Source organism: Mastigoproctus giganteus, chromosome 14 (genome assembly GCF_048544385.1).
Source record: "Mastigoproctus giganteus isolate SK-2022 chromosome 14, ASM4854438v1, whole genome shotgun sequence".
Taxonomy (NCBI): domain Eukaryota; kingdom Metazoa; phylum Arthropoda; class Arachnida; order Uropygi; family Thelyphonidae; genus Mastigoproctus; species Mastigoproctus giganteus.
The window spans coordinates 4,683,774-4,709,258 of NC_143588.1; the positions used below are offsets into that span (position 1 = coordinate 4,683,774).

A 25,485-nucleotide genomic window follows, 5' to 3' on the forward strand; every position below is an offset into this window, starting at 1 on the left:
ATGGACATTTCTACTGGGTTGGGGAGACAAAGAAATGGCAGCACTAGTGCTGAATCGGGCTTTGAAAGGGGGGGAGTACAACTACTCAATGAAGCGCCCTGATGACTATTCCTAGGTGGTAGGCATCCACCTTGGAGTGTAAATGTTTGAAGTCAGGACATCAGCATAGGACTTAGACAATTGGTGATGGTTGGTAGCTTACAAGTGGTTGTCTATGGGCTTGTTCCATATGATTGTGGGTGATTGCACCTCAGGATTGCTGTTGGCGCAGTTTAGGGATATGTTTGGAAGGCTGGATGGGTGAGATTGATCTATTCGTGATCCTTGTGAGAAAATTCAAACTTAAAGCCTCAGTATATTCATGAGCTAATAGATTGGCATGCTTAATTTCAGAAGTCTGTTTTATTGAGATTTGCCCAGAACTTTCCCTTTGTGTTATCAAGGAGATCCTGCACAATGCCTCAGTTTGCATCGCAGCATCTGACATTTGATCTGGAGCCAAGTGACAGCCCACCACATGCTTCGGTCATTATCTGTGTGCATGTCGTGCTAATTGTAAGTTTGAGTGGAGTGCATGCTCAACTGGGTTTGTTTGACTAATGCAACATCCAAGCAGACATTCTGATCTACACTGATTTCTTGGCTGGGTTTTCTGGACTTTTAAGAATAAGTTTTAAATGGGCTTCTTTCCATATGGTAGAGAATGTGCCTGACTGGAGACATTTAGTGTAAGTAGCTAGTAGTCACTGTGGAAAGAGTTCTGCAAATTTTTTTTAACCACATCCACTTCAAGCAAGCCCTTACCTGGAGTTTTGTTCTCTTTGGTTCTGCTGAGGGCTGCTTGAAGTTCCTTCATAGAAAAGGTTTCATTGGCAACGGTGGTGGAATAAGTGCCACTGTTTTCCATGATTTGCATTTGCTCGTTGGTGAGCAGATCATTGTCCTTTGGGAAAAGGGCATCCAGCAAGTTTTTAACAGTCTTCCTATGTTAGAGTAATGGAGGCATCCAGTTTAGTTGTTGAAGTGAGGACTGAAGCAAATTGAAATTCTCATAAATCTTCTAGGCCCAACACAGTGACAGTCCCTATCAGAAAACCATAACCTTGAGCCAGACATCACTGCTGCAGATGCATGATTTGCATTTGCTTGTTGGTGAGCAGATCATTGTCCTTTGGGGAAAGGGCATCCAGCAAGTTTTTGACAGTCTCCCTGTGTTAGAGTAATGGAGGCATCCATTACCTACAGTGGTGAACAAATTTACTGCATCACTTGTAAATTTTGCAAATAGTGTGTTTTGCACTGAATTGTGGGTTGCAGAAATGTTCGAAATGCATTTGTTAAATGGGATAAAGTTAGAATTGTGTATAGAATCTGCTGCTATTTCTTCAGATAATACTATATCTGAGCAGATTCTCCTGACGGTAGCATATACACTATAGAGCTGCACACTAAACAGCTAGCCTTTCATAAGAGCTTGCCAATATCAACAGTTTATTGTATACACCAATTCTCTGTGTGCACTACAGGCCTTATAAGCAACGATATATACTCTGTGAAAGTAAATTCCATATCCGCCTCTACTGGATCCATAGCCAAATCAGCACAACAAATGATCCTTGCAATACCAGGGTACCTACCAGGTACCGTGGTATTGCAGACATGACAACCCAGTTGTGAAGATAATCACACAATATGAGAGATGCCAAAAGGTTTATATGATAATATTTAAAAATTAACTAAATGCACAAGGCATAATATGTTAAGAGTAAGATCTATATAATATCGGTGTAGATACACCATAGATAACTCTTAAGAAACTACGATGATAGTATGGGAGGCATCATTTGCTCTGTATCTCATATTGTGCTCTTCCTGCACAACGAGTTGCCATGGTATTGCACTACCTTGAATAAGTAACATCTCACTAATAGAGAAGACTATTGTTACTTACTCTCAGTGAGTACCACCACCACCCAGACGGCACTGTTTCAAAGCTATTGGCCTATCAATGGTGGGTGGGCAGGTACCCTGGTATTGCAGACATGACAACCCAGTTGTGAAGGTACTCACTGAGAATAAGTAAAAATAGTCTTCTCTATTAGTGAAGCATTACTTATTCGAGGTAGTGCAATACCATGGCAACTCGTTGTGCAGGAAGCACATGAGATACAGAGTAAATGATGCTCCCACACTAATCGTAGTTTCTTAAGAGTTATCTATGGTGTATCTACACCAATATTATATAGATATTAAACTCGTCCTAACCAGCAATTCAAATTCACTCATTTTATTGATGACATTTCTGACATTATTATATAAACAATTGACTAGTTAACCACCCTGACACCCCCCTTAAAGTTATTTAAGCTTGCTTAAATAGTAGTACAGCCACTCCCTAACTGGCACCTCCGTAGCCAGGTGGGCAGGAGCAGCAGTGCATAGCACACGCTTCTTGATTAGAGCGGGGTTCGAGCCTGTGACCACCAAATACGGAAGATGCAGAAAGGTCAGGGAATGACCACCACATATCCCCGGAGCAATATGGCCTTAGTTGCTAATGCTCCTAAAAACCAAACAACAACTCCCTAACTTAGGTAAGGGTTGCATTCCGCGGAACTCTACATAAGTCGGAATTTCCCTAGATGCTAAACATGTAAATAGAATTATTTGTTCAATTTTTTTTTTTCTCGTGGGCAGGAAAAATTATAAAATTACAAAAAGAGAGAGGAGACAGGCATAACGTCAGCAAGTTTTACCTTTCAAGTGTCATTGCCAGAATTAACTCTCCAACTGATAAGCATGCCGTGCAGAAGTTGAGGGCTGTGGAGATTTAGAAGGGGTTTTTTTTGTCCAACACATCAAAAATTTCCCTGCAGCTGCAGAATTGGCACTGGGACATCACCGCGTACTTTAATGTTTTGGAAATCAGCACGATGCTTGAACCTATTAAACTACCAATTGCTTACCATGAACTTGGCTTGCAGTTCGCCGTACTTATCCTTAATATCTTCATAAATATTTCTCGCTTATGCTTGAATGGCCATTGGACTTGGGCACTTTCTTCTGAATCTGATTTCCCATCCATATTATTAATAGCTTTTGCATCTTTGATATATAGCACCTGAATGCTGTTTTTGACATAAAAGAACATGTCAAAGGATCAATGATCCTTTGACATGTTCTTTTATACGTGCACTGGCCCTTAAAATAGGATTCATTGTTGAAGTAGCGAGACCTAATTCCGGGCAATAGATGACGAACTTGGTCCTGCTTCGTAATTCTTAATCAGTCATCTTTGTTTCTAAATCAATTTCGTTTTGTTTCCTAGCACTGCAAGCACTTGCACTTTCCGTTGGTCCCTTTCCCTTCACCATTGTAATATTTTGGAAATAAACAAGGAGTTACCTTTTATTTATTAATTAATGTAATTAATTAATTTTTTTAATTAATATTAAAAATATTAATAGAACGTAGGAAAAATTGTGCATATGTAAGCTCTTATTTATGTACCATTGTAATAAGTAAATAGGAATGAGGAGAAGATTCTGAAAATTTATTTGTTTTTCATATGATTGAAATCTTCAGTCATATGAAGGGGAACTCATTTCACCATAATACCATAACGTAAAAACCCACAGAATTCCAGTTATCAGTATTATCGCAAATGCAATAATATCAAGTTTACTACCCGTTTATAATAGATTGTGCTAACAGAAAAGCCAAATAAACCGGAAAGTACAAATTGTTTTTATTGTTTTATGGTAGTAACCTCCAGAAATGTATTTTTGAAAAATATCACAAAGGCGTTCAAAATTGATTCTTATAATGGAAAATAAGATAACGATGAAAGTGTAATGCAATTTCCATTATAAAAATGGAAAATTTTATAATATTTCTGTAAGTAGAGTATTATGTAAGCTTGGAAGTGGCTGTAATGCACTTAAATAGTAATTTAAGCTCGCTTGAGATATAACTTGTCCAGTTCTATCTCAAGTTCAGCAAAAGATACATTATCTTTATGAATTTGATATTTGCTTTTTCTAGATCCCTTGACATATTGGGATTAGGGGAAATAATTTCTCTGACATTGCAGCCAAATCAGCAATTTCCCCTGAATAATCTTGGCCTGTAACTTCTCTATACAGACTACAAAAGTAAATCTTGCTTTTGGGAGTATAGTTTATAGTCCCAGTAGCAAGATTCATGAAATAGACAAACTACACGTAGGTCATGTCTTTAATCCAACAATGGCGGTCTAGTCTGTGCAGGAATCATAAAGACAAAATTATTTTCATTTAACTTCACATCTTACATAGTCATCTTACACCTTCCTTTCTGCTGAGTGCTGATGACCCCTCCCCTAACTGGGAGAACTTTTAACCATCAAGAGCATTTGACATTTTAACCATCAAGCACATTTTTATCTAATTACAGGCATTTACTGATGCACAGCATCTATGTTTTAGTTAATTTAACTGCCTGACTGAGTCATGACACTAAAAATTTTATCTAACAAAATGATACATCTGAGATTTTTCAGTTTATAAAAATTATGAATTTGTATTCTTATCATTTTAATATCATCATCATATACAATTTTGCTTATTTAACTGTTTTTATTGATATTTACTTTTTTTAACACATTTTTCATGCTATCTGTAGTTACTTCTAATTTAAAATTTTTTTAATTTATTGGATTTGGCACACCATGGCCTAAGTTGCCCATGCATCAGTAAAACTCAAATTTGTTGAGTTTTACTTGTGCGTGGGCAACCTGAAATTAAAAATAAATTAGCAACTTTTAAACTAGATAATTTCTAAACCTATTAAACTAATAAGTTAGTTTACTTAAAATTTACCTGATATATTACCAGGTAAATAAAGGTAGTGTAATTTTCATTATTAATATTTTTGTGAGCAAACTCCTTAAAGATGTATACTGAAGTGCTATTATTCATTGCAACAGGCATTCTGTGGCCCGACATTTAGGCTTCTAGAAAGTGCAAATTCTTTGAGGAATCGTCCAGATACTGTTGAAGATCTCTTCCGGCTCTGTACAAGGTTAACTGTTTATATTTATAACCATATAAAAAAATGTAGTTTGTGTAAGAAAATCTGTTGCCATTGAATTAAAAACCAGGCCAAGCAGCTGGAAACTGTTTGATGTAAATTGGATTTGCAGTTATTCAGGGTGATTGACTGGGAAATATATTCTCTCAGATAATAAAAAAAAATGAAAAATTAAATTAAATAAAGCAATAAATTTATTTACTTATTCAGATTTATAAAAGTATTTTGCAGTGTGGGAAGATCAGACAAAAGATCAATATTTTATTTTTTTTTTTTTTGAAAAGAAAAACAGTGGAGTTTATTTTCCCTTGGTTGGGTTCGCCTTCTGTGATTTGTACTAAATAAATTTCAGAGCATCTCGTTGGCAAGAACAAAGTACCTTTTTTGTTCCATGTAGTTTTCCATGTAAAGCCTCCATATGAGAAAAAACAGAATTAACCCAAGGGCCATAAAGACCCTAGTTAATTTAATATAATTCATAAAAAATACACTGAATACACCTCTAACATCAACCTTTCGCTGACCTTTGCAGTTTTGTCATTGGGTCGTTGTTTGGCCATTTTGACGTCAGTCCTGGTACACTTTAACAACGGCGACTCTCGAACACCCCACAAGTTCAGCCGTTTGGGAAATTGAGGCACCAGCTCGTCGATCACCCACAATCCGTCCTTTATCAAAGTCTGATAAATCCTTCCTTTTACCCATCATGCTCGGAATTTTACTACCTATTGAACCACTGACACCTTATCTATGCTACGTAGGTCGACTAACTTCGCAGTCTCATACCTCATGTGGTTAACGGGTCACATTCAGCTTTCATAGGGGTCATAATTCAGTGATCACTTAGTGTATTTTATAAATTATATTCACAATTCATTCAAAATTTCTTAAAGTGCCAATAGGTAACATTCCTTATAAAACGAAATGCCAAACATATAGTGAACATAATTGTAAGATTTAAATAAATAAACTTTTAAAAAATGTATTTATTACAATAATTATCAGAAAATTATTATATGATAATTATACTGAACTGTTCTAGGTTAATAAAACTAAGGCATATAACATTTATAATGCATTGAAAAACATTGCTGGTGCCTGGGAGGATGTGAAGGAAACAAACTTGAGTGGTGTGTGGAAAAACTTATTCACAGTTTGTGAATAAGTGATTCTGAGGAGCCAGTAGAACCTGTGACTGAAGAATTTGTTGAACTGGGCAATAAAATTGACCTCGACCTTGATGTGATTGATGTTGAGAGAGCTTTTGGACTCACATTTTGAGGAATTAACAACCGGTGAAATAATTGAAATAGAGACGCAGCATCTAAATTTGAAGTAGCAGAAGAACCAGAAGAATATTTACAAAGCAAAAAATGGCTGCAGCTTTTAAATCAATTTTTGAGGGGTTGGCAATCTTTGAAGAAGAAGAAGACGCAAAGAATTGCTAAAGTGAAAAGAGGCATTTGTGAATGTCTAGCATGCTGTGGTGAGATTTTTGAAGAAAAAAATAAACTAACTGTGCAATCTTCTATAAAAGCATATTTTGAAAAAGTAGAAACCCAGCTGTTTCTTCATTATCAGATTCCCTTCCATCTACCTCATCTGCACCTAGTGTCACTTATGTGGAAAAAATTGAACTCTGATGAAGATATTGATGTGTAAATGGTGAATACAGTACATATATTATGTTAGTACTCATTTTCTTTATTTCTATTTTGTAACTCTTTATTTTTAATTAAAATTAACAAGTATGATATCTTTTTTTTTTTTTTTTTTTATTATTCTTTTCTTATTTTATTTTACTTTACGTACCATATATGATAAACCATAACGCATACATACATTATAATAAAACATTATTGTATAGACCATTCGATGATTAGTACATGGTTTTAATGCTTTAAAATGGTTGCTAACCTATACGGATACTTATCGTAAAAGCTCAGGAATGTAAGATACACATAATGAACAAAACGTATAACGAGCAATGTCTTGGTGCAGAATTCATTCGTAAACCAAGAGTTGGCTGTATATAGTATTTTACGTTAGATTACATGTTTTAGTTTTAGGTGAAGAGTTGGTGATAAATGATAGACATGCCTAGTTAAATCTGTGGAGTATCTGTGTTGTAGGCAAAATTTTATGTCAGATTGCTAAAGAATATAAATACCCAAGGTAGTATATAAAATCTTATCATTTGCATATCTACAATCTGGGTGACTTTTTCAAGGGTCAACCATCCAGATTGAAAGGAAAAATAAAGATAAGCAGTTCTCTGTGTCTGTAATGATCGGTATGCAATTTTAATAGGGTCTAAAGGTTATACAATATAAAGTCAAATGGTTATACAAATTTAATATTACAAAAATAATTTATATGTATGTGTGTGTGTGTATATATATATATATATATATATATATATATATATATACACACACACACACATACATATGTATATATATATATATATATATATATACATTCGTTTCCACAAAAGTCCTGCTTCATCTATGTTAAAAACTTGTGTTAAAATATATGTGTGTATATATATATATATATATATATATATATATATATATATACACACACACACACACACACACACATTATATATATATATATTTTTATATATACAGCAGGCCCCCGTTATAACGCGGTTCGCTTTACGCTGATTCGCTATAACGCTGTTCTTATATTATAACCCGTATCTGACTATAACGCTGTCACAGATCACTATAACGCTCTTTTACAGATTACATTTTTGACATATTTAACGAAATCGTTTCATTTGATGGAGTCGATAGCTTGAAAATGAATAGCAAAACAGCATTAAAACGTTTCCCACGTCGACTTGAGCAATTTTCCCACGCTCAGTGAAATTTTCTCTCACGCTAATTTAAGTACAGTCACTTGTTACGTAGTTCCGAGATCAACATTTTAAAAAATGATCAAATATATTGCTTGTAATATTTGCGTTATATGCATTTATCCAAAGTCTAGTTAGTCATCACTCAGTACAGTATTAGACATCGTGCGTAACGGACAGTTTACTTGAACATTGTATCATAATTAATTCAACCAACGCAGTTATATTTTCGAAGAGCTAATAATGACCGACAGGAATGAAAATGCAACAACGTCTGGGCGCAGTACGAAGACTATAAATGTAAGAAAAAGACTGAAATTTGAAAATTAAATTAGACGTTTTGAAGCGAATCGATTCCGGTCAACGACAAGCGGATGTGTGCCATAATTTAGGACTCGCAAATTTAACTGTAAGAACAATTATGAAAAAATAAAGAATTAATTTTAGCAGCGGGAAAGATAGCTGTTCCACTGCAAGCAACTAGGACTAGACCGGCTATTAGGATTGAAATGGAAAGACTAATTTTTTTGAAGATAATATTCCAATGCAGAATTCAGTTAAGTTAAATATTAAAAAAAGAGAGAGAGAGAGAAAGAGATTAGCCAATACGATGATCTGAAGAAAACTCGCCTAAAAAAAAAATGTGGAACCATTTAAAACTGGTAGAATAGATTTAAAATCCCGGGAGAAGCCGCTAGTGCAGATTAAGGAGCCGAAACTTTCAAAAAAGAACTTGTTAAAATTATTGAAGAGGGGTATTATGTGTTGTACTTCTCAACAAGTTTTTAACATAGATGAAGCAGGACTTTTGTGGAAACGAATGCCTAAAAGAAGTTTCATATTGAAAGAACAAAAAACATGCCAAGTTTCAAAGCGGCGAAGGATCGGTTGACTTTATTGTTGGGTGGTAACGCTGCGGGCCATTTAAAATTAATACCCCTTTTAGTTTATTTGGAAGAGGGCCAAAGTTCAACTCAAAATACACACATTTTTCATGATTAAATTCATCCATTAAATTAAATCAATAAAATTCATTATTTTAATTGGAATTTTGTTTACTTTTGAGACGCAAGTAGTTACCACATAATTATACGTATGTAATGCAGAATATTTTATATGTGAAAATATTTGAATATTAAATATTTTGACCGACATTTGTGCATCTTTTCATTACCGTTTATTATTAATTAGGAAATATCCTATGGCGCCGACCGCAGCTCACAAATACATATGTTACCTTATGGGAAAGCGGCGCTCGCTTAGCGCGGATTCACTTAGCGCTCTGTTTTTCCAGAACGAATGATCAGCGTTAAGCGGGGGTCACCTGTATATAAAATTTATTCATAGTGCACATTAATTATTGTTGACCCAACAAAAACATCTCTCATTTAAGAAATACTGTCTAAAGCATCTGAATGTACTGTGATCAGTCTCGTCTATGTCATGGGGCACTGATCGGTATACTCTACTGTATCTTTATAGAACTTTAATCTGTTCACAGCTAGATTATTGTTGTCCGGTCTATGACTCTGCCAGGAGCACTACTTTACGTCTAAATGTTATCCAGCACAGTGCTCTCAAGGGCGCCTCTGTAGCCAGGTGGGCAGGAGTGGCAGTGCGTAGCACACGCTTCTTGATTAGACCGGGGTTCGAGCCCGTGACCACCAAATACGGAGGATGCGGAAAGGTCAGGAAATGACCACCGCATTTCCTGACCTTTCCGCATTAGTTTCCTTAGTTGCTAATGCTCCTAAAAACCAAATAACAACAACAACAACAACAGTGCTCTCAGGACTGTGTTGGGCACTTTTAGGACTTGTCCAATCTAGAGTCTTTATATTGAAGCACATGATCCTCCATTACACCTTCGTAGGAAATCCTTACTGCTCCACTATGCTGCTAAGATCCAGAGTCTTCATCTCACCTCAGTTGGGAGTATCTTTATAATACTCAGTGGGATTTTCTACGAGATCAAGCCAAATTAAAACAGACCTGCTTCACTCAGGATTAAAGAGCTCTCTCAGAGTTGGAATATCAATTTAAGCGATATTTTTCAGGATGCAACTGCACCTATTCCACCTTGGACATACGTTTCTGCCTCTCATGATACACATTTTCTGGAGTGGGGGAAAGAATACTGTACCTTCCTTTAATATCAGGCAGCTGCACTTAGCTCACACTACTCTGAACTGCCATGTCTGTAAAATCTATACTGATGGATCCAAAACAGACAGTATGGTTGGTGCTGCTGCAGTTTTTCCTTCTATAACGGTTATAGCCTCACTACCATTAGCCTGCAGCGTCTTCACCACCGAATTATATGCTATCAAATTAGTACTTAATAAAATTATTGAACTTTCCATCTCACCTGCCATAATTTATACTGACTCCCTCACTTCTGTTTCTGCCATAAGGAAGAATTTCTCATCTTCTCATCCTACCTTGAAACACATTCATTCTCAGCTATTTTCCTGCAGCGTGTTCAATCAGCTTTTGCTGGATCCTTGGCCATTCTGGCATTCCAGGAAATGAAAGTGTGGACCTCGCAGCTAAAAAACCTCAACCAGCTGTTCCAGAAAATCCTCTCGTTCCTTACACTGATTATAAGCCTGTTATTCGCAAAGCAAGTTACAACAATTGGTCGCAGATCTGGAAAGGGAATACTGACTTTACCAGATAAAGCAAGAACCAAAGCTGTGACTCTCCGGCTTTCGACAAAACAGACAAGAGGAAGTGGTACTGAAAAGACTCAGAATTGGACACACTCATCATACCCATCTTTTCCTGCTACTGGGAGAAGATCCACCACTGTGTTCATCCTGTGACAGTCAACTTGCAGTTAGGCATTTTCTGTTTGATTGTCCCTTATATTCAACCATACGGTCCAACACTTTTCAGTCGATCTCTAGGCTGAACCTCTCACATGATTAACTCATATCCTTGGAAATAATGCAAACATAGAAGAACTTGTAATCTATTTAAAATGTATTGGCCTATACAGGAGTATTTAATTTAACATCTACAGCGGTATATTTCAACTAAATAAACTATGAGCAGACACAGTTTGGCCTCAGTAGCCCTTCTGTCATTGAGCCAAATAATAATTACAACAACAACATCCCTTCTTTCCGAATGTTTGGCCTTGTAAAAGCCAGCTAGACTCTAGATATGAAATGATAAGATTTTATATATTATCTTGTGTTTATATAGTTTGACAATCTAACATAAAATTTTGCGTATGTGTACTCCAGAGATTAACTGGGTATGTCTATCATTTTGCACTACTCCTTGCCTAAAACTAAAGCATGTAATGTAACATAATATATATATATATATACCCAAACATAACTGATGAATCACTAATGCCATTGCATTCTTCAATTGCACATTACTAATTCATTTTTTATTTAAGTTTACTGTTACATTTAATGTATTTTATTATGCTATTTTTTGTTCTAATGGAGTCCAATCACGTGCTAACATAGATTAAGTGTCAGCCTAATTTGGATGCTCTGCTTTGCCTATGAACAGTTTATTTAAATTTAAGAAAATAAGATACATATATTCATTCACACAAACATTAGAGCCTTGAATAGATCAATATTCAAAAGAAATAAACATAAGTATGTATAATGCATATACATGTCTGTTTTACAACCTTATTTATTATTTTCATTAGTTTTATGATTTAGATGTTTTAATTGAACATTATATAGTTCCTTAAAGACCAATATTTTATATAATTAAAAAAAAAAACCTTATTACAGTAAACTGGAGTGAGAAAACAAAGCTCTATGTAATGCATATTAATGCTGAATTCAAAGAGATTTTTACCATTACCCCATTTATTGGAATATAATGGATGCATTATTGCAGACCTAACTGCAATAGCTAATGCTCTTGGGGAGACTTTTGCTACTATCTCTTCAACATCCCCTTGCTCCCAGATTTCCTGATCATGGAGGAAAAACATGAAAAGCAGCCTATTAACTTTAAATGTAAGGATTCTCATCTTTATAATGGGCTCTTCACCATAGAAGAAACATCTCTAACTCTTACCAATACAAGTGCTGCTGGGCCAGATCCCATCCATTATGATATGAACAAATATCTGTTAGCAAAATCCATGGATTTACTGCCCCTTATGTACAATAAGATCCTTTTAGAAGAGCAGTTTTCAGATTCCTGTCATAAGGCAATCATGCTTGCATTTTCTAAGCCAGAAAAAGATCCAAAATCCCAACAAACTACCATCCTGTCTGTGAAAAATTCTGGAATGGTCAATGCCCACATTAAATGGTATTTGGACCATTTAATGTGAGTGCAATATGGCTTCCGAAGAATAGATCCACTTTAGACCATTTAATCAGGCTTGAAACATCCATATGAAATGTCTTTTTAAAACATTAACATCTGGTGCCAATTCTCTTCATTTGGCTATTGGGTTCACCTGCAAGGGTAAACCATGACAATGCCATGCCCCTACCCTCATGGGCCGAGGGACTGGAGGCTGGCGGCAGTACAAATATGGTGTCTGGGAAGCCCTGGCATCCCACTCTCGAGCTTGCCAGGTAGTGGGCATCCCTTTGGGCTCCGTGGTAGGTGGGGAGCCCAGGCACTGGCACCGCAACCTGGTCCCTATCAGCAAATACAAACAGAGAGATAGATAGTGCTATTGCTGCAAAGAGACAACAAACAGAACTACCATCAGGGCCAGTCCCAAGGATTTTATTCATCCACTCTACCAGCCAGAAATCTATTGGGAAAATGTCGCACTTTTTTATACAAAAAAAGTTTAGAGAAATTAGCAGGGTTCCCTAATCAGTTAAGAGAGTTAACAGGCTCCGATCTGTAAATCTCTTAATTTGAAACAAAAAATAATAGATATTCTGAGCAACATCATTCGGAGGAATACCGATAAACATGACGCCACATAGAACAACACTCAACTCATCGAGAGGTGTCATTTCAGAGTGGGACCTTCTCAAGGATACAGAGGAGGAAATCTGCTTTGAACTAAAACCACAAGGAGTGCTTGCTGTTAAGAGAATTTCTGTGCATAGGGATGGGAAACTCGTTCCTACTAGAAACGTAATCCTGACTTTCAATTCACCTACATCTCCTAATGAGATTAAAGCTGACTATATCAGCTGGCCAGTACATCCATATGTCCCAAATCCTTTATGGTGCTAAAAATATGGACATTCTCAATGGCCTGCCATGGAGTCTTTGCATGCACTCTATGTGGTGCAAAGGACCACAAAACAATATCATGTTCTTCTGCCAAGAAGAACACTCTACTTACTCGCGAGCATGCCATAGGTGGAAGGAAGAAAAATAAATTCAACCACTTAAGGCAGAGCTGAACATATTTTATCAGGAGGCAAGAAAAGTGGTGAAACCTATAAATATAAATAAACCCACCTACGCCCAGAAGGTACAAGGGAGATGTGCCATTCGAACATAAACAGAAATGACTCTACCACCAGAAGTGTCATTTACTCCCATCACCCGTTATCTCTTAAGCTCAAAACAGCCCGCACAGAAAGATCAGTGAGCAACTACTCCCATGTCGTTACCTCCTAATGCTCTACCAGTGGGAAAAAAAAAAAGAGTAAGATGCCTGAGGTATCCTCTAGTGCCCAAGAAAATATGGAGGTTAAGGAGAATGAGATACTAGATGTCTCGGCCTTGGAACTCTTTGCAGAGGAGGAAATGGACACAGGACAGCATCCATACTTCCCTAAAAGAGATAAATCCAAGACTGACAAAGCTAAGCCCTCAGGACTTCAGAAGCTGCCTGACGGATCCACCAAGCCAAAATAATGGCTAAATTCCTACAATGGAATTGTTGTGGATTCCTGCAAAACAACGATGACATCAAGGCCCTCCTGCAAAAGCATGAGCCTGTATGCTTTTGCTTGCAGGAAACATATTTCAAACCGAAATATGTTTCCTGCTATCATACGTAAGGATAGAACTGGGACTGGATGTACCCATGGCAACCTGTACCTCTTTCCATGAATTTAGAAGTGGTAGCAGTTCACCTTACGGTTGGATTTTTACTAACCGTCTGTTCGATTTATTTACCACCTGGGACTGACATCGCCCAGAGAGAGACCTTGATGATCTCATTGTGCAGCTGCCATTAAAATCTTTGTGGATTTTAATGGTCATAACAACATGCGGGGTAGCACTAACCGCCCCCCCGATATAACTTTCCTAAATGTGGGAACAAACATGCCTACCCATATGTTCTCTGTAATTCATCTTTCTATTATGTTGTTATTTGTGTTTTGTTTTTTTTTTTTTTTTTTAGGAGCATTAGCAACTAAGGCCATATTGCTCCGGGGATATGCGATGGTCATCCCCTGACCTTTCTGCATCCTCCATATTTGGTGGATCACAGGCTCGAACCCCGGTCTAATCAAGAAGTGTGTGCTACGCACTGTTGCTCCTGCCCACCTGGCTACGGAGGCGCCTCATCTTTCTATCTGCTCCACTTCTCTTTCTTGGGAGGAGGAGAATCCGTATGGAAGTGATCACTTCCCCTTGATAACCACCCTAATTAATAGGATACTCTGCCTTTCAACAATTGGCAAATTTTGAAATCACCACAGTCAGTCAGGAACCTCTCAATAATACAGTTACTTACATCACAGAAAGTATAGTCCAGTCAGCTGCAATTCCAAAAACATCCACCTGGTTTACCTCATTTTCCCAAATCTTGGTGGAATGAAGAATGCACAGCAGCAAAAAAAAAGACACAAAACAAAGCTTGGGGGGATATTCCAAAGATATTCTACCAAAGATAACGTTCTAGCCTTTAAACATGCACAAGCCAAAGCACTATACATCCTCGGTTAGAGTCAAAAGGAATCACGGATCCGTTTCATATCCTCTGTTACCCAGACGATCAAAGCTAAGTTGGTCCAGCAGAAAATGCAGAAAATGAAGGGAAAATACACTACAATCCTCTCACAAGTCCTGGAATATAATGGATGTACTATTGCAGACTCTACTGCAATAGCGAATGCTCTTGGGGAAACGTTTTTCAAACATCTCAGCAACATCATCCCATCCTACTCCCCAGAGTTTCTGGTCCTTAAATAAAAAACTGAAAAACAGGCCCTTAATTTTACATAAAAGGGTTTCCGCCCATATAATGGGGCATTTGCCATCCACAAGCTGAAAACAGCACTTGCCATTACAAAGGCTACTGCTGTTTGACCAGATGACATCCATTATGAAATGATCAACCACTTCTCCCCAAAATCCTTGGACCTTCTGCTCTTCATTTCAACAGAATCTTCCTTGAAGAGCAATTTCCAGACACGTGGTGCAAGGCAACTATCCTTGCTTTTGCCAAGACAGGAAAGGATTCTAAATTTCTGAAAAACTATCGTCCTATTTCTCTGACTAGCTGTCTGTGCAGAATATTGGAGAGAATGGTCGACGCTTGTCACTTATGTAACTTTGAATCGAATGACCTTCTCTCCCTCTTTCAGTGTGGCTTCCGAAGAAACTGGTCCACTGTGGCCCACTTAATTAGACTGGAAACATCTTATCTGAGTTGCTTTCCTAAAAAGAGAACACTTGGTGTCCATCTTCTTTGACATAGAAAAAGTGTACGACAAACTTGGAGATTTGGTATTTTAAAAGACCTTTATAACCTCGGTCTAAGAGGTCACCTACCTGTTTTTATTAAAAAAAAATTTTATTACACCATCATTTCTAAGTGCAAGTAGGATCCTCCCTTTCCTGGCAAGATTCTAAATTGGTTGCATTCAGAGGAGTAATCGTAGAAGCTATTAGGCTTTTTCATACATTTGAGCTTAGACCTAAATGGAAGTCAGATGAACTGATGAGACTTGTGGCAGAGAATAAAATTGTTTGAGTGCATATAAATTATCAGGTGATGCAGAAGCCTATGGCAGATATAAACTAGTCTGTAATCAAGTCACAAAAGAGGTAGTAGTAGTAGTAGTGGCATGTGATGCAAGAAAGCAAGTGTATGAGCTTATGCAGCATCAGCCAAAAAAAAAAAAAAAAAATGCCTGTCCAGTTCCTCCTTAAATTTATTCAACCTATTAACTTCCACAAAGACAGATGGAAGTTTGTTCCAGCAATTAACCACCCGCTGGCTAAAGGCAAATTTCCGCACATCTATTATACATCTGTCCTTTCTTAATTTGAATTTATGCCCCCTTAGGTTTGTAATCTGTACAAGTGGAAGGATCCCATCAGAATTCAGCGTGCTCAACCCATTCAAGGCCTTATACACCTCAATCAGATCACGCGCAGGTGCCTAGTCTCCAGCCACTGCAATTTGCAGAACTTAAGCCTCTCTTGGTAAGAGGATCCTTTCATTCCCCTCACCAATCTTGTTGCCCTTCTCTGTACACGCTCAAGTAAATCTACATCCTTCCTAAAATGAGGCCTCCAGACCTGTACGCAGTACTCAAGGCGTGGCCTGACCATTGCCTTATACAGAGGGACAATCACCTCCTTTTCCCTGCTAGCAAAATTCCTATATATCATTGACAAAACCCCATGAGCTGCCCTTGCAGCCTGTCTGCATTGCTCAGAAAATTTCATATATGACTGCACAATTACTCCCAGGTCTTTTTCATTTTCTACCACCTTAAGTGTAGTACCACACGGTTGGTACGTTTCTCTGGGGTTACTTCTACCCATCCCCTCGACGTGGGCACCTGTACGTGGTGAGAGGACCTCCCAGTGATGCCGCTGGATTTCCAGACTAGCATCACTGGGATCCACAGCCCAGGTTCCAGGCTAACATCAATGGAATCCGGCGTGTTTGCTGTGCGCTGTGACCTGTGGAAATTCGGAAAGGGGGATCCTGGTGGTTGAGGGGCCAAGCTTCAATACACCACTTTGGCCCCTGCTTCGACGAGACGGGTGGTCCTGGAAGGCCTGGCTAGGATCAATCGGCTAGTAGGCTCGCCTGTGAGGGTCAGCCGTGTCAATGCCATGCCCCTACCCTCATGGTCCGAGGGACAGGATTCAGGCTGGCGGCGGTGCGGGTATGGTGTCTAGGTAACCCTGGCGTTCCACTCCCGAGCGCATTTATTGCATGCCAGGTTGTGGGCATCCCTTTGGGCTCCGTGGTGGGTGGGGAGCCCGGGCACTGAACCATTTCAAAACTTTATGAATCCTGATAAACTTATTTCTTCAGGGGGCCCCAACCCGGTCCCTCTCTGAAAATATAGACGACGACACAGACAGCACTATTGCTATAAAGAGGCAGCGAACTGAACTACCATCAGGACCTATCCCAAGGTTCTTAATTATGCACTCCACCAACGAAAATCCAATTGGTAAAATGTGGCCTTTCTTTATACAGAAAGGGTTAGATGGGTTAGCAGGTTCACCCAAATCAGTTAAGAGGCTCCGTTCTGGGGATCTCTTGATTGAAACTAAAAATGACAGGCAATCTGAACATCTACTCCGAGTAACATCATTAGGAGGAATACCTATAACAGTGACACCATACAGAACACTAAATTCATCGAGAGGTGTAATTTCAGAGTGGGACCTTCTCGACGTTACCGAGGAGGAAATCTGCTCGGAATTGAAGTCACAGGGAGTTATTGCCGTCAAGAGAATAAATGCGCGTAGGGATGGGAAACTGGTTAAAACCAGAAACATTATCCTGACATTCAATTCACCTAAATCTCCTGATGAGATTAAAGCTGGCTACATAAACTGCCCAGTGCGTCCATATGTTCCAAACGCTTTACGGTGTTTCAAATGCCAGAAATATGGACACTCACAAATGGCCTGCCTTGGTTCCCTTGCATGAGCTCGATGTGGTGCAATGGACCACGAAATAACTGGATGTTCAGCTACAAAAGCTGCATGTATTAACTGCAATGGAGAACACCCTGCATATTCAAGAGCTTGCCAGCGGTGGAAGGAAGAAAAGGAAATACAACGACTAAAGGTAGAACTTAACATCTCATACCAAGAGGCCAGGAAAGCAGTTAAACAAGTAAGTAGCGGTAAAGCAACATACGCTGAAAAGGTATCCAATAAATGCTCGATTGGCATCCAAACGGATATGACTGTACCACCAAAAGAGTCATTCACGCCCATCGCCCGCTATATTAAGTTCAGTAAAACCAGCACAGAAATCTAATCTCAGTCAGCTGCCACTCCAATATCAGTACCTCCCAGTGCTCAAGCACTATCAAAAGCGAGCCCTAAAGTAACAGTACAAAAAAATCAAGAGCCCATGCCAGGACAAGAAAAAATGGATGTCGAAACCAAGGAGGTACATGACGATTCAGTCTTGGAACTCTTTACAGAGGAAGAGATGGACACAGGACAGCGCCCTTTCTTCCCCAAAAAAGACAAATCCAAGACTGATAAAAGTAAGCCCTCAGCACCTCGGAAGCCACCTGATGGACCCACCAAACCAAAATAATGGCTTAAATCCTACAGTGGAACTGTCGTAGATTCCGACGAAACATTAATGACATCAAGGCACTTCTGCAAAAGTGCAAGCCATCGTGCTTTTGTGTACAGGAAACCTATTTAAAAGCAAATGATGACTCCACCATACGTAACATTACGATCATTCTTAAGGACAGAATTGTGGACGGTCCTGCTCGTGGAGGAGTCGCAATCCTCGTGAGCAACCACATTCCCTTTCAGCCTTTGCAACTTACAATCAATGTAGAGGCTGTAGCAATTCGCCTTAAAGTGGGGTTTTTATTAACTGTTTGCTCTCTTTATTTACCACCCTGGTATTGACATCCTCCAGGAAGACCTTGATGATCTCGTCATGCAATTGCCTCCCCCTTTATTATTTCTTGGGGATTTTAATTGACATAACACTCTGTGGGGTAGTACTAACATTAATGGAAGGGGACGAGTCATAGAGCATATGACTCGTCTGCGTATAGAGCTCACTGACAATGACCTCTCCCTTCTCAATGTGGGAACAAACACTTTCTTCCACATGCCTACCCGTACGTTTTCTGCCGTTGATCTTTCTATCTGCTCCCCTTCTCTCCTTCCTTTAGCTATATGGGAGGTGGAAGAAAACCCATATGGAAGCGATCACTTCCCCGTGATAACCACCTTAACTAGTGGTAGACCGTGTCAGCCATTTAGTTTACTGCAGTGGAAGATTGATCAGGCTGACTGGAATGCCTTTCGACATCTGGCAAATCTTGACATCGCTACAGTCAGTCGGGAACATATCAATGATGCAGTCGCGTACGTTACAGAAAGTATTGTCCAATCAGCTGAAATTGCAGTCCCAAAAACATCCAGCTGGTTTCCACAATTTCCTAAACCTTGGTGGAATTCAGAGTGCACAACAGCAAAAAAGGCACAAAACAAAAACCTGGGGATATTCCTTCCATATCCCTCGACCGATAATCTAATATCATTTAAACGTGCACGTTATATCCAAAGTCATCCATAACCCAGACTGCCAGCTCAAAAGTAGTCTGGGACAAGATCCGGAAAATGAAGGGAAAATACCCACCGTGCCCTTCGGTGATTCGCGAGCACAATGGATGTCTAATTGCAGACCGAACTGCAGTTGTAAATACTCTAGGGGAAACATTTGCCAAAATATCTGCAATAACATCATTCCCTCCAGAGTTTTTGGCTGTGAAAGAGAAACGTGAGAAACATCCTTTAAACTTCTCTTCAAAAGGGCTTGAACCATATAACAAGCCCTTTTTTACACAGGAAGAGTTAAATGCAGTACTCTTTCTTATGCATGCAAGTGCTGTCGGGCCCGATGACATCCACTACGAAATGATAAAACATCTGTCACCACATTCTAAAAATCACCTATTAATTTTGTTTAACAAAATTTTTCTTAATAAACAATTTCCGGATTCCTGGCAGAAAGCAATCGTTCTTGCCTTCCCAAAACCAGGAAAGGATCCTAGATATCCAAGTAACTATCGTCCTATTGCTCTGACAAGCTGTTTGTGCAAGGTCCTGGAAAGAATGGTTAATGCCCACCTTGTGTGGTATTTGGAAACAAATGATCTGCTTTCCTGGACACAGTGCGGCTTCTGAAGAGACAGAACCACTTTGGATCATTTAATCCGACTTGGAACATACATTCGTGACTCTTTTGTTAAATCCGAGCATCTGGTAGCAGTTTTCTTTGATATTGAAAAAGCATACGACACAGCCTGGCGATTTGGAATATTTAAAGACCTCTACAACTTTGGTCTTAGGGGTAACCTTCCTCTCTTTATCAAAAACTTCCTTTCGAATTGTCATTTTCAAGTGCGTTTAGGATCCACTCTCTCTCTCTCTCTCTCTCTCTTCCCCTCCCGAGTGATGTGCAATGATGGCAAAACAGTTATGAAGCATCACTCGGGTACCTACCCACCCACCGAAGAAGGGCCAAATAGTCCTGAAACGGTGCCGTCTGGGTGGTGGTATCCATCTGAGAATAAGTAACATTAGTCTTCTCCTCAGGTGAAGCTTTACTTATTCGAAGTTATGCAATATCATGGCAACTCGTTGTGAAGGTATTCACAATATGAGATATAACTTAAAACGATGCCGCTTTGCTAATATTCTGTTCATTCAGATTTGGCTATGTATTATTGATGCTTTCGCACTATACTTATACATAGTCTAGACTTTTCCATAGCTTGATGCTTACGCCCTAAATGCTTTATACTCCCATAGTAATAAAAGGGTTCCGTTCCAAAGTATGAAATATATAAGAAAAACTAGTCTAAAATTTTGACTATGTACATAGACAGTACATAGTGAAATGCAAGCATATGGCATTGAAATGAAAATAAGAAACAATTTAATATTAAATGTAATATGGCTTTGCTAGCAAAAAAACTTATCCCGCCAGTGCTATCACCAGTTTCGCTAAAGTATTGATAAAGGAGTTTTGCCTTTTCACGAAAGATGAGTGAACTTAATGGAATTTTATTTTGAGTTCGGTCTTCTATCCACAGGTTTAAAGCTTTTTCCATTTTTTTCTAATTTTCTAATCACGAGTTACAGAGCAAATTTTTGAAGCAATTAGCGCGTTTTCACGGACACTACGGCGGATTTTTTCTTCAGATTTTTTGATTGATCATACCGTTGACTCATTGATTTTATAAAGTTTTGCCACTTTTGCCATTAGAAATTTTATCTAATAACTCAATTTTATTCGCTAATGTCATCACCTTCTTTGATATTTTCACATTTCTCTTGTTATTCGTAGCCATATTTTTGTAGGGGTTAGAAAGAACTTGTCCACAATAAAGTCACTTTCTTCCGCACTCGAAAAAGTCTGTTTTGCACTGCAAAACGGTAGATTTGTCATTTTTGTAAGCATATCAATTTATAAATTGATAAATTTATTCAATTTATAAGCATATAAATTAAAAGCAAATGACGAAACCTTCCGTGACAAGTGCATAACACATACTGAACAAGGATTATCGAGAAACATCCACACTCGCAATTTTGTCACCCCTCTCCCCTCACCCACTGAGCGCTGTTTTGACCGGGAAAGATAATTTTAGCCATGCCCATGTTTTTTTATAGCGGAAAATATTCACGGTGCTTTAAAATTCACATTTTTTTAGGTTTCATTTTTTATTAAATCGGCGATTGCGAATACGCGAAACCGCGAATAGTTGGGGTTTACTGTACTTGGATTTCTTTTAATACTGTTGCACATAAAAGACTGCTGTACAAATTGGAGCAGTGTGGCATCACTAATTTTTTAATCATACTGTTGAAGGTATATTAAGATTAATGTGTAAATTTGCAGATGATACAAAGGTTGGCGGGGTAATCGGAGTAAGCTGAGGGCAAAATTTTAAAAATTTAGGCATATGGGCTGATAAATTTTTGTTCAACTTTTAACATTCAAGAAATCTAATTAACATTCAAGAAATCTAATTAACATTCAAGAAATCTAATATACTGCATATGGGTAGCAATTACCCAACGGTGTGGTGATACTACACTCACTAATGGAAAGGGTGTGTGTGTGTGTGTGTGTGTGTGTGTGTGTGTGTGTGTGTGTGTGTGTGTGTGTGTGTGTGTGTGTGTAATTGTGCAGACAGGCTGCCAGAATAGTTCGTGGGCTTATGTCTATGATATACAGGAACTTTGTTAACAGGGACAAGGAAGTGATTATCCCATTGTATAAGGCCATGGTTAGGCTGCATCTTGAGTACTGCATACTGGTCTGGGGGCCTTATTTTAGGAAAGATGTAGATCTGCTGGAACCGGTGCAGAGAATGGCATCAGGATTTGTGAAGGAAACGAAAGGATGGTAAACCAAGACTGGCTTTAGTTCTGAAAATTGCATGTCTGGATTCAGGCACCTGAAAGGTGATCTGAGTTAGATGTTTAAGGCTTTGAATAGATTTAGCAAGCTCACTGCCAATGACTCTTCCTGTTACTCAGACTACATATATGAGAGGGCATAAATTCAAATCGAGGATGGTTCTATGATAGACTTGTGGAGATTGGCCTTCAATCAGTGGGTGGTTGATTGTTGAAACAAACTTCCAACTGGTGTTGTGGAAGTGGGCAGTTTGAATAATTCAAAAAAAGAACTAAACAGATTACTGAAAGGGATGGATAGGTGATGTATGAGTTTTTTCTTTTTTTTTTCTGGCTGTTGCTTCTTAAGTTTGCTATCTTGCATCATATGCCACTGCTGCTAATATTAATAATATAACCATTAGTCTTTTCTTGTTTTTGTTAGATATTAGTAGCCTTCTATTAGTGGCAATCTACTTTTAGGTTGTCTGTAACTTTTAGCATATTTAATTTTTGACTTTGCAGATTATGGCTAGGCTGCCAGTGTGCCATTAAAAAATCAAATCAAATCCTATTTATGGACTTAATGCTTGACAGAAAACTTTTAATTTTCTAGTGCACAAAATATCCAGACTACCTCATTACCCCCTTTCATGGTTTTGCTGATTGCCTAGACTAGCCGTAATCAATCTTCAATTCACAAAGAAATTTGTGAATTACTTTGAAGAGGAGATATACTTGATTGTTCATTATTATGCTAATGAATTGGTAAACACTGCACCTATATCATGTGGTAGATTAAGTAAAATATCATCAAAATGATATAATTTTAAAAGAATTGAACCACCTCAATGCCTAACAAACTATTATGACTACATTTTGGGAACTAACTGTTTTCCATCTTCAAGCCTATGGGGATTGAACAGTGATATTTTTTTGATTTAAACATTTTGACTATATCTTTTTGATGTAATCATTCTTACAAAACTTCACAAATTTAATTATTCATTATTATGTTAATAAAACTTGTTACTCTACACTGTCACGCCTTGTGGTAGATAAATTATTGAAATGATACAATTTAAAGGAATTGGAACCACTTCGATGCCAAAACAAACTATTATGGATATGTTTCAGGAATTCGTTGTTTCCCACCTTCAGGCCTATCAGGATAGAACATTGTTTGAGTATCAAGTTTTCAATTTGATAATGATATTTGATTATTTACAATACAATGTATTCTAATTATACTAATACACCTTTATATGTACAATTGTTACACTTCTGCTTATAATTTATTTATTTAACTTCTTAATTAATAAAGATAATTTATGAAAAATCGCTACATTTACTGTCTAAATTAGTTGGGGTTGACTGTTTATATAGGTGGGAGGCAACCTGGTGGATTTGGGTACAGTGATTTATTATAGAGGGAGATTAGGATGGTTCTGAGTTTTGGAGAGGTGGGAGCCAGTTTTGAGAGTAAATCCATAGATATTTCTCATGTTTTTAATCTGTTACAAAGGGTTAGATCAACATGAAGTATTGAATAATTGATTGTGTTGTGTTACTATTAAAATTAAGTTAAGTTAAATTTTAAATCTTGTCTGGGGCTCCCTGGATATTCTTTTATCATTAAGAGGTTTGGGATCATTTTGCTGGGAACTTCAAGATATGTCTGTATGGAATTGATTGTAAATAAGTCTTGTGGAAGTTTACTCCTTGCTGATTGCAAAGCTTCTGAAACAGTTTATGAAGTAGGATTCTTTGAAGGTTCTCCTGGAGTAGGATAAATTTGTTATTAGAATTATAGTTTTTGAGAAATCCCATGCACCTCTTCTCTCTGACTGCTCACTGCAGGTAGTGGTAGATATCCCTCTCTCTGTCTCCTAACATCTCCACTAATTCTGGTGTCCCCCAAGGTTTGGTTTTTTTCTCCTACTGTTCATTGGCCACAATCCTACCCATAGTCTTGCTCTGATGATAGCACATTGCATTCCAGTTTCAGAAACTTTGCCCTACACAAACAGTTTCAACTTCTCAAATATCCAGTACCGATTCCTTAAGTGCTAACCTCCTGATAATTCTCCAGTGGGGCAAAAATAACTTAGTTGATTTCAGTCCTATCTTATGTCTTGCAATCTTCTGCTCCTATGCTTATTTTCAATGACACTGATTTCTAGGCAGGATCATATATCTCTGTTGAGTAATACCCTGACAAATATTGCTTCCTCTACATCGAAAACACTGGGTTTTCTCTTTCGCTCTCAGCGTTACTTTTCTTCCAAACAGTTGCTCACTCTATCTATATCTATATCTGTCCTACTGTGGAATATTGTTGTCACACCTGGGCAGTGCCCCCCCCCCCCCAAAAAAACCTCTCTCGGGCTTCTAGGTTCCATTCAAAAGAGGGCAGTTAGGTTAAGTAATGACTCATCTCTAACAAAGTCTTTTGCCACACTGGAATTTCGAAATGAGTGCGTAGATATGTCGAGTGTACAGATATGGAATGAAATTGGTCTGAAATATGGCATACTCAGATAGGTAACAAGCTTCTCAAAATAAAACAGAATCCACAGCTGTGGAGATCCAGTTTCCTTTTAAACATGCATGAAGAGGTCATGCTTACAAGAGCAGGAATTGGCAATACACATCTAACACACCTCTTTTTACTGCTAGGGGAAGATCCCCCACTTTGCTTGCATTGCAGTTCTCCACTTACCGTTAAGCATATTCTGATAGAGTGTGCGCATTACCATTCAGCTAGAATTTCTTGTTTCAGCTCACTGCTTAACTTACAAAAACCTCTGAAACTAATCCATATACTTGGAGATGATGCCAATATATCAGAACCATTTAATTACCTAAAAATGATCAAGGTATACAGTCACTTCTAGAGCTATATCTTGTTATATGTTGATCAACACTCCAAAGTAACAGGTGCAATTTGGCCATTGTGTCATTAAATCCCACTCCAACAACAACAACTAACAGATGTTGTTGTTGGAGTTATTAGGTTTCATAGATGTTCTGTTTCTGCTGCATGCCTTTTCTATAGATACTTCCATGAGGACTGTTCTTCTGAACTGGCTTCTATAATTCTCCCTCTTTCTTCCAAACCAGTCTGAACATGTCTCAACCAATCAGCATTCTTTTACTCTCCAGTTTCAAATTCACAGAACTAGCTTTTCTTCTTTGTAATTTATTATTTTTTTTTCTGTTTTCTTCATGCATATTTCCTAAAAATCTATAGAAAT

General features: G+C 38.1%; 1 protein-coding gene across 2 annotated transcripts in view; it reads left to right on the forward strand.

Moving 5' to 3' along the window:
* Window positions 1–25,485, forward strand: part of LOC150074954 (transportin-3-like) — a 742,971-nt gene that overhangs the window by 629,350 nt on the left and 88,136 nt on the right. For both annotated transcript variants that reach the window (XM_090388987.1, XM_090388988.1), the window contains one exon: window positions 4,967–5,061. In XM_090388987.1, the coding sequence (XP_090245113.1) occupies window positions 4,967–5,061 (95 nt within the window). The remainder of the gene's footprint in view (window positions 1–4,966; window positions 5,062–25,485) is intronic.